The sequence below is a fragment of the Gobius niger genome (assembly GCF_951799975.1).
Source record: "Gobius niger genome assembly, chromosome: 14".
Lineage (NCBI taxonomy): Eukaryota > Metazoa > Chordata > Actinopteri > Gobiiformes > Gobiidae > Gobius > Gobius niger.
Window position 1 is genome coordinate 26,039,523 of NC_136865.1, and position 18,351 is coordinate 26,057,873.

General features: G+C 43.2%; 1 protein-coding gene across 2 annotated transcripts in view; it reads right to left on the minus strand.

Moving 5' to 3' along the window:
* The window catches only part of pvrl2l (PVR cell adhesion molecule related 2 like), a 640,829-nt gene that overhangs the window by 314,438 nt on the left and 308,040 nt on the right, over window positions 1-18,351 (minus strand). For both annotated transcript variants that reach the window (XM_079570958.1, XM_079570957.1), the window contains exon 3: window positions 15,638-15,881. In XM_079570958.1, coding sequence (XP_079427084.1) covers window positions 15,638-15,881 — 244 coding nt within the window. The remainder of the gene's footprint in view (window positions 1-15,637; window positions 15,882-18,351) is intronic.

Consider the following 18,351-nt stretch of genomic DNA (forward strand, 5'->3'; position numbering starts at 1 on the left):
GAAAAGGAGCCTCCATGCTAACTATCATAGCCACTTTAGCATAGGGACCTCTGGTGCTAACTAACCAGTGATTAGGGGCTATGTGCCATCCCATAAGCCACTGCGCCCCAACTCGAGTGTTTCATGCGCAACCACTGTTGATTGACAGGAGCACATTTAACAACAAAAATAATAATAATAAAAAATAAGATTCTGCACAAGCCAAACTTTATAAAAGTGACAAAATCCATGTTGTCGTCCCCACAGCTCAGTCACATGTCAGTGTTAAAGAGGAAACTCAGTAAATGGATTAAATGCTTTTGTTTTCATTTAGTAGAAACTTAAGCCACATGGATCATTTGCTACTGTAGCTTTAAGAAACAGCTGCTGAAATAAAATAACACTAAAGGGAAACGTATGGATCATTTGGATTTTATTTTCTCCTTAAATGTCTTCGTTTGGACACTATGTTGTTGTTGGACACTGTACAGTAGGGGGCGACATGCACTTTTGTTTGGCCTGCACTCCACCAATAACTTTAAAGAAGAAGAAAAACAGCTGTTGGTGATGTCACTTCCCTTTCCCCTGTTTAAGGACGGACGGATGGTTCAAAATGCTGCTGAAGCTCTAGTTCACTAACTGCATAGAGGTCTAACAGTCGACCCCATGAAAGGTTAAGGAGTTAGTTGCTAGTGTTTGTGCTTAGAGGCTACAATTTGATGGTTTCAGACGCAGCCATGGTGTTTCTTGTCTCAGAGAAAGTGTTTGTGCACACTTCTGTTGACCCCAAGGGGAATCAAGCAATATGAGCCTCCAATTAAAGCTAATGGCAGGTTGCAGTTACAAATCAGGGAAATGCAGACAGAGTGTAGAACGGCTCAGATTGCGTTATAGTTTACAGGCTTTGAACATGCAGAGGACATTCTAACAGAAAAAGGGCCACAAAAACGTCACATGCTCTAGTGCAGGGGTCCTCAAACTACGGCCCGCGGGCCGACTACGGCCCGCCACGTCCCTTTGACCGGCCCCCCACCCCTTCTGCCCCCCACCATGTAAACCGGCCCGATGAGGCCATTCCCAAAATTGGTCAAATTTTTTTTTTTTTATAATTTGTTTTTATTGCTTTTGGCAAATAACATGCTTGTATTTTTGTTTGTTTGCTTGTTGTTGTTTAATTAAAAATATATTTTGTTATAAAATTAGTTATGCTGGGTTTACACATAGGCACGATGCGTTACGAATGGCATTTTTTCGTCATTTTTCCGCCGGCTTTTCCTCCTCCTGCGGTCGTTCCTGCTGATGTTTGGGAGCCAGTCCCTGCCACCCCTATTGCCCCCCCACTGGAGAACCCCACTGTTGTATATTTGTCCCGATTTTCCCCGCGTTTGTGGGGAAAAAGGGACAGTAAGAAGTGCGCCTTTCCCGCGGTCCCTGAATGCATCTCGCACGCTGCCTCCACTGACCAAAACAACAGCGCGTGGCTCCAGCAGCTACACCACAGATAAGTTAAGGCTTATTTACAACCTTAGACACGTAAAACAAGCGGCGGTAGGCGCGGGGCAGGTGGAGACAGGCCTGTGTTTGTGGATTATAAAGTTTTTTCAACTGGAGCTGAGGACTGACCAGACGAGTGAGAATCATGGATAAAGAGGTTTAAGAGCAGCAAGTTCTACGACGGATCCCCAGAAGATCGAGTGCACAGTGAGTGTAGTGTTTTTATGCTTATTCTGTGGAGCAAAGTCAGCCCAAACGAAGAAACGAATATTAACCAGAAATAAACGCAGAACAACTATCTCCAACTAAACACAACACAAACTAGCAACGCTAAGTGAACGAAATTTAACCGGAAAATGAACTAATAACACCAGAACAAGCGTATGAACGAAAAAACTAACTAAAGTCACAAAAGGCTAGCCTCCAACTACACCTAACCACACGGACTGCGCTGTTGCTGGGCTTGTAATCAGACGCGCGCATGTGTTCACTTCAGGCGGAGCCACTGCTGCGCGATTCTGTCGGGAAATAAAAAAACTCTGCACTGTTGCTGCTCAGCATTAAGATATGAATGAAAATAGCTTCCTGATTCTGTTTGTGCTTGACAGTGGAATAGTTTGCCTACATTTCTCTGACACTTGAGGCAAGTCTCACCTCTTTCCTCTCTCCCTCTCCCGGATTTTATTTCAATAGCCTACGTGTGGGTTTGAGTGTAGTACCTGTCTGTCCAGCGATCATGTCATGATAAAATCCCCTTAAAACATATTTGTTACCCAGTGGGTCCTTCATTTTGCCCGCACCGTGTTTTCATAAGTTTATTGAAGCATAATAATTCCTCTGATCCGAATGCCTGGGCTCGGGGAAGGCATTTCAAACCATAGGCTGCTTGACATAAAGATTTCATCTTTTCCGTTTCACTTGTCTCTCTTTGATGTACTAGCCTAGGGGTTGTTATGTTGGTCCAAATTCAGATGATCAATACATTTTTCGTGAATGTGCGTTTTCCCTCCTCCCTCCGCACACCGCGATCACGCCGCTCTGTACAGCTGACGCGCGTTGATTCCCACCGCTCTTCCTTCTCGGTCCTGATCCAACGCCCATAGCTGCACTTTGTATGAAAAGCGCTTTATTAGTAAAGATGAAAGAAAGAAATAATACTGTTGTTCCATTTTTGTTGCAATTCGGGACACTACAGATCATCCACGAACACACAACATTGATTCAAAAGAGTTACTTCAGGATATGTTTCATTGTAGTTTTTGTGACATGATAGTGAGGTATTGTAGCTGCCAACAGAAACAGGCCAGGCTAGGGGGTGCACCAAAGGGAACTCTGGTCACATTATGCAATGATGTTTTATTTAAAAATAAACATAAATGGAATACCTGTGGTATTTCAACTTAAAACAAAGTGTGAAGACTTGATTACTATTTTTGCAAAGCACTACAGCTAAACAAATATGTGCCTGGAATCAAGTGTTGATCTTGTGGATATAGTAGTAGTGATGATTGTGCCAGGCGAGTAATCTCTACTTCACAGTGAGGCCTTTTGGTTTGGGTCACACAATTCTATGTTATAGTCGACCCGGCCCGGCCCCCCATCACTGTCAGGAACGATAATGTGGCCCCCAGAGAAAAAAGTTTGAGGACCCCTGCTCTAGTGTTTTGTTAGACGCCTTTAGCTTTGGCACAGTTGGTAGTGCGGGTCGTCTCGTGATCGGAAAGTCGTGGGTTTTAATTGCATGCTTTCCTCTCTCCGCTGGCTTCCTGTGACTTTTAGAATCCAGTTTAAAAAATGTTACTGTTTGTTTTTAAATTTCTTCATTATCTGGCACCTTCGTGTTTAAAAGACTTGCTGAATTTGCACACTCCGGGCAGAACATTGAGGTCTTCGGACCAGTTGCTCTTCGACTGCCCACGGTCCAAGCGAAAAACCAGAGGAGATCGAGCCTTTGCTGTTGCTGGCCCTAAACTCTGGAACTCTCTGCCTCTGGCAACCAGAATGGTCTCTGTTGAAAATTTCAAGTCAGTGTTGAAAACGCATCTCTATGCACTGGCTTTTAATTCAAGCTGAGTTAGACATCTGATTATATGGTAGTTTTTATCTTTTGTACATTGTTGCAGTAATATGTTTTTGTGTGTCTGTATTTTTGAACTGACTATGGAAAGCACTTTGGGGCAGTACTCTGGTTTTAAAATGTGCTATGTAAATAAACCTTGACCTCGACCTTACCATTTTACCATTTACCATTAAAGCACCGCTGTGGCATTGTTTCAATAAACTTCTGCAATGTGAAAAGATCCAGTGTTGCGTTCATTTTTCACCAAGATCTTGTATTGATGATGGGAGAGTGTGACCACTGCACAAAGTCTTCTCCAGCTCATTCTAAAGAGTCTCAAAGGGGTTAAGATCTGGACTCTGTGGTGGCAAATTCATGAGTGCAAATGATGCTCCACTCTTTTACAATGTGAGCCTGATGGATCCTGGCGTCTCGGAAAATGCCTGCACCATTAGGGAAGAAGAAAATCCATTGATGAAACAACCTGGTCATTCAGGATGTTCAGGTCGTCAGCTGATCTCATACTTTGGGCTCATAGTGTGGCTGAACCTAGACTTAACCAACTGCAGCGACTCCAGATCAGAACATTTAAAGCACTGTATATTTTATGTTCACTGCATTCCATCCATACTTTAATCCCTCTGGGTCAAACAGTCAGGAGCAGAGAGTGACCTCAGTACCACACGAGTACCAAGCTGAACGATACAGTGCTTGTTATACAGTATTTAGCTCAACACAAGCTAGCATCAACAAGTGTCTAGTTCTGCAAGCTTTTAGTTACAACTGTGTGTGGTGGAGTACAGTTATTTGTTTGTTTGTAGTGCTGGCTGTTTTGGAGATAGCATTTACAAAAGGGAATGGTTTGCATGTGTACAGAGGAGGGATAGTGAATATATGAGTTCAAGAATACAGAGATTAGAGCTGCCGGGAAACAGGAGGCCGAGATAAAGACCAGAGGGGATATTCATTGATGTGGTGAAAGAGTACTTGAAGTTATTTGGTGTGAGACAAAGCGGGGAAGTTTAGAAGCAGATGATTTCCTTCCCCCTGAATGTTGCGATGACCTATTAGTGGTTTTGCGACTCGCTGTTTGGGAACCTCTGGTCTAGACCACCAATGGCAGCCCCAGGAGATGAGAACTGTACTTCCGCAGCTGCATTTGAGTCCATACTTTTGGCACAGCCCCGACTGACCCATTTCCCCCGTCGTCTTAAACAAACATGCCCCAGAATGGCTTCACGTATCTGGGTTAGAGTTCTGTGTGTGGTCCCTGTGAGCTTTATAGGACCAATCTGCTGCCGCGTGTTGCACACTGGAGATCGGGCTTTTATCAGCGATCAACCAAAAAGAGAAATGGAGCAAAAGAGAAAGTCTGTCTCCGCCATTTATCATCACAACCCTATTTTAAATTCGCCCTCAAAAAGATCTCAAGGAGCACAAGATAAAGCTGGCCATTTGGTAATGAGATTAACCTTGAAACTTCAGACACAATAAAGAAGCGGGTGTCTTATCTCAAAGTCTAAGAAATGAAATTATTGCAGTGTGACATTTGGCTGTGATTTGTTTGAAAAATAACAGAGCGATGGTTCGGATAAATGTCAGAAAAGAGAAAGGAAATATCAGACATCTAACTAATGATAGGGCGGTTCAAAAGGGACGGTTCAAAAAGCAGCAGTACAACAACAACAAAGAAGAAAAAGAAGCCCAGAACATCCTTCTTCTTTCACTGTGGTTTTTACCATGCTGTGTTTCGGGTTGATGAGAGAAGCGGGAGTGTCCAGATGAAACCAACCCTGATGAACTTCACCCATCAGGCACCACGGATTCTCCTGCCAGGTGAAACTAAACCAGCATGCCACCTCATTAATGTCTAAAAAGAAAAATAAATGAAAGAAATCACCTTTTCACTGTAGGTAAACAGGAAAATTCCACGGAGATTTCAGAATTCAGAGTCCTGGCTCCAGAGTGGGTCCTATAGATACAGACGTCATAGCGGCCAGAGGCGGAAAAGAACAACTCGTTCAGTACTACTTAAAGGGACTATACAGAGTGTGTCAAGGTCAAGGCCTGCAAGACAATATACTGTGGCCTTTTGAGGAGCATGAATTCCTGAGCATGTCAACAACAACAAAAAAGAAGTCTCTAGCCCATTCCTGTGTGGAGTTATGGATTTTTAAAGAAATAACCAGTTTGCTCACTCCAGCCACTAGGGGGCTGCAGAGGGCACTAACATAATAAGAGATCAGGATTTAAACAGCATATTATAGCCACGTGGTAAATGGTCAGTCTGCCCCAGGGCGGCTGTGGCTACAATAGTAATTTACTGCCATGAATGAATAATGAATTTATGTAGCACTTTGAGAAACACGTGACACAGGCTGATGATCAGTGTAAGCCGTTATTTATAAGGCCAGTCCTTTACAATATATGCGGCCCGCGACCCGCCGTGGGGGCTAAATTTCGGCCCTCGACCCAAACGACTTTGACACCCATGTCCTAATGTGTAGAATGAGCCCAGACCTATTCACCACAACTGCTACTAAAATCCTGCACAGTCACTCAAAAAGCGCAAGCTTAGTATAGAAACTGCAGTTACGCGTGAGACCTGAGGTGGCAGTAGTGAGTATAAAATGACCAACTTGCATCTAGTCTCTAGATGATGCTAATGTTAGCGTCATGGTTCTAGCTTCAAGTGCCCGTTTTTCATTACAACTGTAAAATCTGCTTAATATTTTGATATAAGAATGAGACAAAACATCCATGTTTCAATTATTTGGAGCCGATTTGAACTCAACTTGGAGCTCCACAGCTCTACAGGAAATGATGGCACTTTTTCCCGCTGCATTTATTTCAGTCAATCTCAATAAACGTCTTTTGTAAACTCCTCTATCCTTAAAGGAACAGACCACCGATTTTACATGCTGAAATATGTTCTTACCTGAGCTTAGACGAGTTGATGTGTACCTGTCTGGTCTTTGTGCGTGCAATCAGTCTCGCAAAACGACCAAAGATGTTGTTAGCATTTGGCCTCTCCCAATGTATTCCTATAGCTCCAAACAGGGGGAAGTTGGAAGCTGCTACGCTCTTCCACAGGCATGGACAAAGACTTGACAGGTACGCATCAACTCGTCTAAGCTCAGGTAAGAGCATATCTCAGCATGGAAGAACTGTGTGCCCCCAATCACAACAAAAAGACCAAAGGTGTTGTTAGCATTTGGCCTCTTCCAATGTATTCCTATAGCTCCAAATGGGGTGATGTTAGAAGCGACCAAGCTCTTCCATGGGCACGCACAAAGACCAGACAGGTACACATCAACTCGTCTAAGCTCAGGTAAGAACATATCTCAGTATGGAAGAACGGTGGCCTGTTCCTTTAAAGCTAGGATTAGGGTTGGTTTGGATTAGTTGAAGATAGCGTTGCCCTATGGAGGTGACATCATTTCCTGTGGAGGTGTGGAGCTCCACTGATCACGTTTCCCGAACACACTTCCTTCCCCTTCAGTTAGGCCACACCCCCTAGCATGACGCATCTGTATCTATTGCACATATGTTCAGTGTTAACCAGAGCATTCAGAGGAAATATGCAAATGTAAAACTCGGGAAACTCTTGCCATGAGGCGAGGGCACTAACCACTACGCCACTCACATCACATCAACATTTATGCATCAGTAAAGACAAACGCCATCTGCAAAGAGATAACAGAGTGTTTTGCCAGACTGAGTTACCAATTAATGAAAAACCAAGTATTATAAACCATTGTAATCTCGAAAGAAATGATTATAAAATCATATTACATTCTAAACCGCACGTTTTATGGTCGCTTCATCCTTCTGTGCTTCTGCTTATTTCTTAGCGCCAGCCCTGATGATGAAGACAGCTTGCTAAATTTATTTGTGCATTCCTCCACTGGCTGCATCCATTAGACAGGAATCAATGACTGCATCTGAAGGTGGTATTTTTTATGTTCCCGCAGTTCCCCAGGTTTGTAAACATCTCCCGTGGCCGTGACGCAGCGCCATATTTCACAGGGATTTGGGAGAGGAACATCTGTTTGGCTCCGCTCCGTGCCTTCACTGAAAACACATGAATATTCAGAAAAAAAAAAAAAAAAAACGCAGCCCAAATGGTTTATGGTGCAATTACTGGGCGCGGTGTGTTGTTTTGACAAGTCATTATTGGAGCCGAGGTCTGCTGACAAAACGCATTCATTTAGATCTGAGACTAATGCGACTAATTTTAGTTCAGGAGCAGCGATCAGACTGCGCCTTTTAGTGTTCGCTGGAATGACAAAAGCGAGAGTTAATTATAGACAATTGACATAAGAGCAATACAAGTAAATAAAATAACTCTGAAGGGCAATATCTTGTTGCGAGCTCCTCAGGGGTTTGAAGGATGGATCAAATGTTCTGCATTTACGGCCTATGAGCACCATCACTTACACACTCACACTATCAGGTGAAGTACATTGCCCATAAACACAATGGCAGGATGGAAAATCTTTTTCTGAAACACTGAAGAGGCACCGAGAGCCCCCCACACCTGCAGCACAGTGGAGGCCGCACAAGAGGAGCTACAGGAAACAAAAGGGGACAAACGAGGAGGTATCTGGACAAGACTCACAGCTAAGCCTACCATCCATACCATTGTTCTGGATGGAAAATCCCACAGCTTTTGTTTGATCTGAGCTTTGAATAAGACTAAAGCTAAAATCATCATCAAAACGACACCGTATCCACCATTATGAATGACTCAGCCAGTGTTATTGTAATTTTTTTGTAGTTAAATACCTAACACCAGAATCACTTCTCTACACTGACTGCATCTCGCTTCTGCGGCTACAAAAAACAAAACTCCATACACCATTTGTTGATCATAAATGCTAAATATATAATTGTATTTCTCTTGTACTGTAGGTATCATATTTTTGTATATCTGATCTTAATGTGTGATATTAAAGTAATGCTGAACCCAGGCTTAAAACAGTTCTGTTAAAGGGACTAGATTAACAAGGGGGTGGAAAATACATCATTTTAACATTTTTAAACTCCGTCTAGTCCCTTTAAAGCAGTACTAAGTAACTTGTGCACCCTAGAGGCCATAAGTGTCACTGCAGGTGTCGCAGCATGTTTTTTTTATTCATTAACTGTCTGTGAGAGTAAATGCTACACTGACAGAAAAACAAAGGGAGAGAGGGATATTGTACATCCAATTACACAATGGAGATATTTTTTTTCACTCAAACTTGGCTGTAAATACTGTTTAAGTGGCGCTAGCCCGCAATTAGCTTTGTCCGTTAGCCTGTTAGATTCTTCGTGATTCCATTAGTGTGTATTGGGCCTCCGACTCAGTGGCAGTCAAGTTGCAATTGTGGTTTTCTGGCACCGGGGGAGATGAAAGACCCTCCAATCATCCCACTTGTATTACCCCTAGAGGGACTACGGAAAGGATTTATTAAGGTAAACAAGTTACTATTGCTTTAAGCAGTGCAATGTATTTTATCCACACTCTTTGCTCTGAATTGTCTTTGACAGCGCATGTGGCAAATAAACCGCATCTTATCCAGTATTAAGATGTTTTTTCCACTAAACATCACACTCGTGTCTACCACCGGAGCAGGTGTTAAAAGAGGTTCTAATTCCCTTTACCAAAAACCGCGAGCGCCGAACAAAAGCATCTGGAGGAACGTGTTAATGAACAGTTCCATTAGGATCACAGCTTGTTTTTCACCTGTCTGATCTCATTACATCGGTGGCGTCAGAGGGCCACACTGAGGCTTAAATCAAACAAACACAATTACACATGGGAGGTTGTGAAAGGTGGCGTGGTGAGATGCCTCTTCATTATATACAGTTGTCCCTTTACTGACATACTTTTACACATACATGCAGTATAATGCACATATAGTACGAGAGGAGAAAAGGCCAATAAGTTACTTCATTGCCCGTAATAGCACATTTTGCAGTTCGCTAATTGTGACCATTTACATAAACTGTCAAATTCTTACCTAAAAAACACACTCAAGACCTTAAACAGTTTCCTCATTCACAGCTCCATAAGCTCTAATGAGATTGGCGTCGCCGGTGAGCCCAATAAGCCTTAATCTTGTCGGCTGTCAGTATTATGCATTCAGACCTATACGAGCTGTGGTGTCATTGGGCGCTGGCAGAGCTCTATTTGATTAAGTGTAATGTGATTGGCTGCAGGCAGGAGCAGGCTCTAATGTGATTGGCTGATATGGAATTCCATACCGAAATGAGGTAAAGTGCCACCAGCTCCCGGCGAATGTGGAGCACATGTACAGTGCAAAGGGTTGAGAAAAGCTGCTTACAATGATGGAGGTTTAGAGTCTCTTTCTGTCCTTAGCATTTGATCCATGTGAGGGGAAGCCTGTCCGGAGCATCTGCAGTGAAACCGGAGGACCCAGAGAACCCCCCAGCTTGGCACGGGCAGAACATGTACACTCCACACACACAGGCCCACACGCAGAGGCATCCACCATCCCTCCAGCAGCTTGTGAGTCAGGTGTTCTTCTTATTGAGCCAAACAAGCCATATGTCACTCCTACTAATGTAATGGACTGGGGACCTTCTGGCTGAGAGGCAAGCCACTCAGCCTTAGCCTTAATGTAAACACAACACATGCTGTGCTTTCTCCACAAAAACCTTATAATTCAGAAAACACTGAGGCAGAGTGGGTACCATCTTAGCCCGGCAACAGAAGGGTCTGCCTCCCAATGCAGAGAAGGAGGTATGTTAACCTTGGAAAGAAGTAATGGTGTAAAAACTAGAACTGACATTTCGCAAGTAATCCTTGGCCTTTCCTTGAACTTTCCGGAACACTGTGATATCTTTAGCCTGTGTTGTCATATCAATTATGAATGCTCACTTTTTCATCAAACATACCTCCACTGCGTACAACATCTTACTCCACCCATTTCAACCTCATTTGAAAGCTGGAGGTGTTGGCACAGTCATAATGCTTGTCAACGGCCCAGGTGCTCCCCAGTCGGCCTCTCTCCGTGCCAAGCGCAGCAGCGTTTTAGCAGGCTTAGCCCACATCTGCGTGCATCCGGCTCTCGGCCTGCTTTCAGCTTCCTGCGCTGGGTTGCCAGGTTGAGGCTCCCCAGTGAGCTGCAGCACTGGATTTACCATTGTTTGGTCAAGGTTTACTTCCAGAAACATGGCTCAGGAGAGTAAGTGCTGGCTCAGTGGTGGCAACACATGAAAGAGATGGCAGCGCACGTACACACTGGCGGCTGGCCTAATTAATATGTTTTGATGACTGGGTTTTTAAAGGAGGCTTGCTGCACTGTCTCACAGGTGTTGCTTTTCAGTAAATCCGAAGCCTGCACCTGTATTTTGGCAGAGACATACAAGTATAGATAAATTGTATAGAATACCGTGGGAAATTGCATTTGTTTTGGTTTGCATTGCAGTTTTAGTACATAATGACATTTATCTGTATTTTTATTAGAGATCAAGAGGGCGCACTTATATCATTTTTATCCAAATGTATAGCAACCTTCATTGTATAGCACCACTTTGAACTTCTTTCCCCACTCAATGCAGAACATAATGGCATCATTTGCATACTCTATATAGACTATAAAGTGGATCCACACCAATTAAACTCACTGTCGCTGTGTGGGGGGCAGGGCAACTCTTTGTCTCTTCAGGTTTCCTCCCCTCTCAAGTGCCAAGAGCAACATCTACACTCCAGCAACCCACCCCCCAGCATGACACGTGGAACCAAAATTAGCATGAGGGATGAGCTCCAGTTTAGTGAGTCCAACAACCCAATAACACAGTAGAAAAGCTCTCCTTCCAATATCCAGCCTATTTGCTGGCCAGCTCTGTGTGCGGTGACAGAGAGACGCCGATTGCCCAAAACTAGCTTCATTGAGCTCCTCAGACAGTCGTCTTGGCCCAACGGTGTTATTCTCACCAAACACACATGTCCCACCATCCGTGAGAACCTGTTCGCCCACTCCCAATTGGATATTACTGCGTTTGCGAGAATGGGCCTTTACCTGTCTAAAAACATCGCCACCTGGGTCTGGGATTGCTGCAGTTGGTCAGGCTTAGGCTCAGCAAGATTAAGGGCCAGATCTTGTATCTGGCACGAGGAAAACTCTAACTCAATGACCATCTTCTGAGTGGCGCTGCTGTTGCAGGGCGTTGCTTATCAGAAGAGAAGACGTCGACTGAGGCGTGGTTTATTACAAGCAGCACTGTGAGCGGTCTCTGATGTCAGCCTGTTATTAACCCCATCGTGAGCTTAAAAATGTTCGCATCTTGAGAGGAAAATAACCTATGCCGGTCCCGCTGTGGTGCGGATCGGCGCTCGCTTGGCCGTAATCGTGACCAAAACAAATGCACATGTTCACCCTTCACTACAAAAGTAAAAGGCATTGGCTTAAATGACTTCAATTGAGGAAATATATATTGTTTTGAGGGGCTTTCACTCATTTAGGCTTTTTTCCTGATCTGACCAAGATTATTTTGCTAGTTTGATGACATTTCAGACTGGTTGTATGGTAAATTTCGCTTGAAATAAGAAAGAAAGTTTCTCACCCCATTGGCAGAGAAACTTATTTGAAATAATGGCGAAATGCATTGAAACGAGTCAGAAACATCCCAGAACAACTGAAATAATCTAGGTACTACATCTACTACATCTTAACTAGTGAAAACAACTAAAATTGAGACATCTAAACTAATCTAGTAAAGTCTGGATGGAGGAAAAAGGCTGTTGTACATAACTCTGCCATTGGCCATGAGGGTTTCTCCACCCCACATACTGCACTTAAATGCGCTAAATCTAGGAGCTGCAAGGAAACACAAGATCGGGCCCTAAATGGCCAAAGATTGAGGTTAGCTTACAATACTCAATGACCAGGTTATTCCATCAATGGATTTTTGTTCCATGATGGCAAAAAGTAACAGTTTTACTTGCAATGACTTGGCAGGGTTTTCTCAGTGGCCATATTACTAGGACTACAGGGACCATGCTCTTTAGAAAGCAGGCAATCTAAAGTACCTTGTCCAAGTACACAGCGTCAGTGTGCATTTGCGTTACTGACTCTCTGTAGTAGCGAGTGCTTGGTCTATACCGCAAAGCCAGCTCACAGATACAGAAGCAAAATAACTGCATTTACTAAAAAGCTGTCTTGTTTTTCAGCTCACCTTCCGCGACCTACCACTGCGTTTGATGCTTTTAAAAGTTGACTCGCAACATAAATCCATAAATAAAACGGCGCACGGGTATAAAAGCAACCCGCAACAAACACCATGAGCCTCGTTTTTTTTTTTCTTCTGACAACAAAAGACGGAGAGCGAAGAGAGGCTGACGATGTACAACAGCGCGAGAATGAAGATTGAAATGCAAGGGTTAAAAGTGCATCTTACTTTTGTTTGAATGTTACAAAAGCTGAAGGCACAAATTACTTATATCCTGAAGGAACTAGACTATACTCGCTTTATTCCACCTCCACGGTCACAGGACAATGGAGGGAACACTTGTTTTATGCTCGGTGGAGAAGGAAGCCTCCTCTCCGTGCTGTTGCGATGCCGATCGTCTGGGTCCTTTGTGAGCGAGGTGCAAATGCGAGGACATGTGGGCGGATGAATAACACCAGCTGTCTCCGATTGCAAACAGGATGCGTCCCGAGCTAAAACGCGCTAACAGCCAGGGAACATCGCTTTCTCAAACGCAAAGACGGCGCATACACATTTGCATTCTGGGTCATGCCTCACGTCTTGTCAGGCAGGTATTAATTAGCGCCACAACCGTTTCGCAGAGTCCAAAAGTGATGATGTGCTTTGGGAGACAAGCCAGATGTAGGTAAACACTGAGGAAATTACCTCAAGGAAAGACGTCTCGCTTCGATATTGACTTGAAATGAATGAAGCCGGTTGTGACAGGATGATCTGGTGTAATCACAGTCACGACTTGCTCACCGTGATTACGTTTTAGTCAGGCTACAACAAACAGTCATTTTGCCAATCAACTTATTTTGTCCATGAAGCTAACATGATGCCAATTTAAGATAGTTTACTTCGAGACAAAGTTTTACAGATTTCCGGTGCTTTTTCGACGGGATTTCTGCTCTTTCTGAAAAACAAAACCTATCCTTGTTTGTTCCAGATACCCTTATTTGAGTGAATGAGCGTGATGCGTAGAGGGGAGGTCATATAGGCGGGGCTCACACAGACCATAGTGAGCAGGTAGCCTACGGGAGCACACAGGAGTGATTGCAATTTTCCTCATGGGATCCAATTATAAACATGGTATTGTGCATCTGTAAATTTAGTTTGATTACAATGTATTTGATTTGATTGTATTTAATTTTTGGACAGTTGTGTATATTTGCATGCTTCACATTTGTCTTCAACCTCAACTTATGGAGGTTGCCACCTGTTAAGCCCCTTGAGGGTTTTTGGTAACCTTCCTTCACGTCTTTTGGAACCAGATGTAATCATGTGACTATTGTTTTTTTTTTACTATGTGAAAATAAATCAAAATCAAAAATCAAATCAAGTTGTTATTTGTCGTTATATGGACTGTCCAATAAACATTCGTTTTAGAGCTGGGTACGTAACCATACCCGGCTCTCCTGGACTCAATGGAAGGCATAGTGGAACCTAACCAACACCTACTTGCTTTCTGTAGTAAATGACTGCTACGCTAACCCCCAGTTAAAGAAGGGCAAGGGCAAGTTCATTACATTACAAGAGGATACTGTGCTTTTTTCAATAGTAGTTTAGTAGTAGAGTAGTTTCATTACGCAGTAGTAGTTTTTGTTTTACTTTGACTCTGATTTGGGTCACTACTTTATACATGTACACTGTAAACCCAAACAAGTTCACTCAACTCAGAACCTTTGTGGAAACTCAATTACAGCAAATTTTAAATTTTGTTTGTCTATTTTTTTTTAAGTTATATCCAACTTGTAAGCTACACGTTCAGTGGACTCATCCATCAGAGTTTTTTTATTTTATTTTTATAGTTAAGTTGTATTCCTTCTTTTTTTTTTTACTATTTGACCTTGAAATTTAAAGTTCAGCACACTCATTACATAAACCTTTTTATAGTTAAATGAGTAAGATAACAGTAGTGCTATTCTATACCTATTTTTTCTTTCCTGCTGCCTTTCGTACATCCCAGCTCTTCACGTTCAGTTTATAAGGATTTGTCACAACTTTCAGGATCACATTTTGGGGTCACTGTCTAAATAACGCTGACAAAAACTAGCCTGCTAGCTCAGACTCAATAAAAATGCATTACATAGACATGGACAATCTTTTTTTTTCACCAAGCACAACATATTGAAAACATTTGAGGTTGATTAAACTAATTAAATTTCCTAAATTGTGAGGAAAAAACCTTGAAAGTGGCTTGGTGACGACCCATGTCTGCTTATCGCATCAAAACTCTCTGCTGTTTATGTTCTTTGACAGCCCATTTCTCCATTTTTTCAAAATCAACGGAGAGGGGTTGTTCAAGTAGTCACCTGTACTTGGTTAATGTGTCCTTACACCCCCAGTTAGTTTCGCACAGTAAGTTTTTGCCTTTCATCTAAATCAACAGCGAGCTTTCTTATCCAATCTGAAATCTCGATCATCCATCTCCTGAAGCTTTTTAGCATGTGCCCCGGCTGTATCCGGAGAAAACCCCTGAAAGCACTTTAAATTGCCTCTTCCTCAGCTTGTGCTCCGATGGGAACTTGCTTTATGCGACGCGGTGATAAGCACCTGGCTGGGGACGCACTTGTCAAGGCAGCGGTGGCAGAAAGCCTTTTCAGAGCGTTTTCAAGCACAGTTCTCCTCTGCTCTCGCACTTAAATGCCGTTGACCCACCAGAGCTCGAACCTTGACTTTTCACCGCGTGCAGCAAAAGAAGTCGATTTTCCACCCAAGGCAAAATGCATTCACACGATTACAGTTTGTGTTGGTTATTTTGGTGCCTCTCCAAGTGTGTCAGGTACAAATGGAGGCATGTTGGTGGCGTGTTATGGATTTGACCATACCTTTACCTTCAGCCTAGCCCTACAGAACTTGTTTGTTTATAATCATGGGAGCATATGCCGTTCCTTAAGGACTCACCCAGCATGATGAGGGTGGTGGTGCCCTGCTCGTTGCCCGTGGGGTAGGTGGCGTATTCGCAGGTGTAGCGTCCAGCGTCGGACATCTTGAGCTCGGAGATGCGGATGGACGGGTTTTGCAGGCTGTTGTGCAGAAATGCCACTCTCTCTTTGAACTCCAGGTTGGGGAAGCTCTGTCCGTACAGGGGGTGGTACACGGCGATGTTGTCCCGCTGTCCGTCTATGGGCTCCCAGATCCATGACACCTGCGGACGGGGGAGAGAGACAAAGGTTAGTGGTCTCTCAGTTTATATGTCTTTGGCCTTGTTTGCACGGCTTCATTCCTCAGTGGCCAGTGGGGGGTCTGTTCTTGTGTCCTGTATATGTTTTATGACCCAAAATCAGACTACAAATGCTTGTTACATAATCTCTAAGCAAACCCTTTCAAAAGCTGGTCATCGGAATTTAAATCACGGACAATGCTAACCTGGAAGCTAACATTTGCTTCATGCTACATATGCTAACGCTAGCAATGACTCACATTTTTTCGCTTCAACTGAACAATTTGCTGTGAAAAAGCATCCACATGGACCCGATTTTGGCTTGACTTTAGTTGTTTGTGATAAATATGTGTGTGTATAGTTAAAAGAAATTGTGATTCTTCTCCCCTCCTAGAACTGCCACATTAACGTAGTGGAGGGGTTTGAGCACCCGAATGATCCTGGGAGCTATGTGGTCGGGGGCCTTATGCCCCTGGTAGGGTCTCCCATGGCAAACAGGTCCTAAGTGACGGGTCAGACAAAGAGCGGTTCAGAAGCCCCTTACGAGAGACCAACAGGCCCGGTATGAACCATGAGGCCGTCCTTCTGTGGACCCACCACCTGCAGGAGGAGCCATAAGGGGTCATGGGAACTGGGTTGTTCTGGGAAATGTCATGCATAATGGATGTTTTATTTTAACCATGTCAGTTTGTTGCTTCAATCATGCAGGTTTAGTGATCCTGTTAAATTTGGTCATCTCTTTTTCTACTGCTGAAGCCCTTCGATTTGTCTCTCCTGGACTTCGTGGCATAATAGATGGAACAAGATATTTGTCAACAAATTGTGACAAGGCATTCGGTCCAGGAGCACGCCATTGTGGAGGATAGACGTCATTGCCTGTGTTCTTCTTAATGGGGCCCTGAGTTATTATTTAGTTGTTGCTATAGCGGACCAAAAAAATACACTGAAACCTACATTTCTATAGGGTTCCTAGGTAGAAAAGATGCCATGAAGGGCAGGTTGAGCAAATTAGCAGAGGACGCCAGTTAGCCTGGATCTCAGCCGTGGGCCGCAATGATTTCCTTCTCTCCGTGCTGCCAACCAATCAACACAACTCATTGGTCATGTGTCTTTATTTGAATGATTGTCCTCAGAATTTTGAGTCCATAAACCATCAAACTTTAGTTAGGCATCACCATGTCATGCCGATAGCCAAATATGACACTCATGGCCAACTGAGAGTTTGCAACAATATCATATAAAGCTCAGAATCCCAATGCCAGTGGTCCAGCTTGTTGAAAAGGCCACAATGTTACATTTTACCTGACCTTTAAACAAGTCATCCCTCTACAGACAAGACTAACTAAACCTTGGTTGCCAGGCATGAAGAGAAGGACTTGTTATAATGCACATTAATTCAAGTGGACCACAGACCAGCTTTGTTGAAATCCAAAAATGAACAGTTTAGTGCTATCTAATGATTTAGGCAAAAAGACGCAGGTCCAGATGGGAAGAGCGAGTCATTTATGGATGTTAAAATGCACAGCAGCGTATTCCATTAGTTCACCATCTTCGTCAATTAAAAACCCGAAACAGGAGCCAAGAATCTATTAGCAAATAAATCAAACTTCTCACAGGCCTCAGTCAAGGCCCCACTTTAATAAACTTGCCTTCAAACTAACACTTTACACATTTGCAGTATACAGTACTGGAGTGTGCTGTCAATGACGCTCAGGCTTTTGCTCTTTATATAGGTTCCTTATGTTGCAATTAACAAGAAAACTGAAAATATAGTCAACATTAGTCTTATCCTACATTACGTGTTTGACTTGGCCTTTTCAACTCAGGAAAGAATAGATAGAAACTTAGTATTCTAAATAAGTACATATACTGCCTGATCAAAAAATGTCACCACCTGGATTTAACTAACTGTTTTGATCTGGGGTCGCTGCAGTTGGTCAGGTCTTGGTTTAGCAGCAACATGGCGATATTCACACGAAGACATAACACGTATGATTTCAAAGACCTTTTCTATAAACATGGAGCCAGCTCAGTAAATATGTACTGTACTGTATTGAACAAGACAGTTGATAACCCGTGCAAACTTTCTGGAATGAAAAACATAACAGCGCCGTAGGCTAAATATGAAACTGCTCCATCTACAGAAGAGACAAGAATCTGAATTCATGAGTCAGACGTTGCAGGACTAAACCAGAAATAAGGTCAGTGACAGGACTTTTACTGTCAATCCAGATAATACAGACGGCATCTTTGGAATTGTCCATATATGGTCATGTTTAAGACAAAAAGGGGAAAAAAATATTGTTCTCCCATTTCCTCACCACCACTACAAAATTGTGAATATAAATTATGTTTTTACTATATAAAGACACAAGGGCATAGAGAGAGGAGCAAAGTGGTTCAACGGCCCATGAATACTTAAATCACGGACAATGCTAACCTGGAAGCTAACATT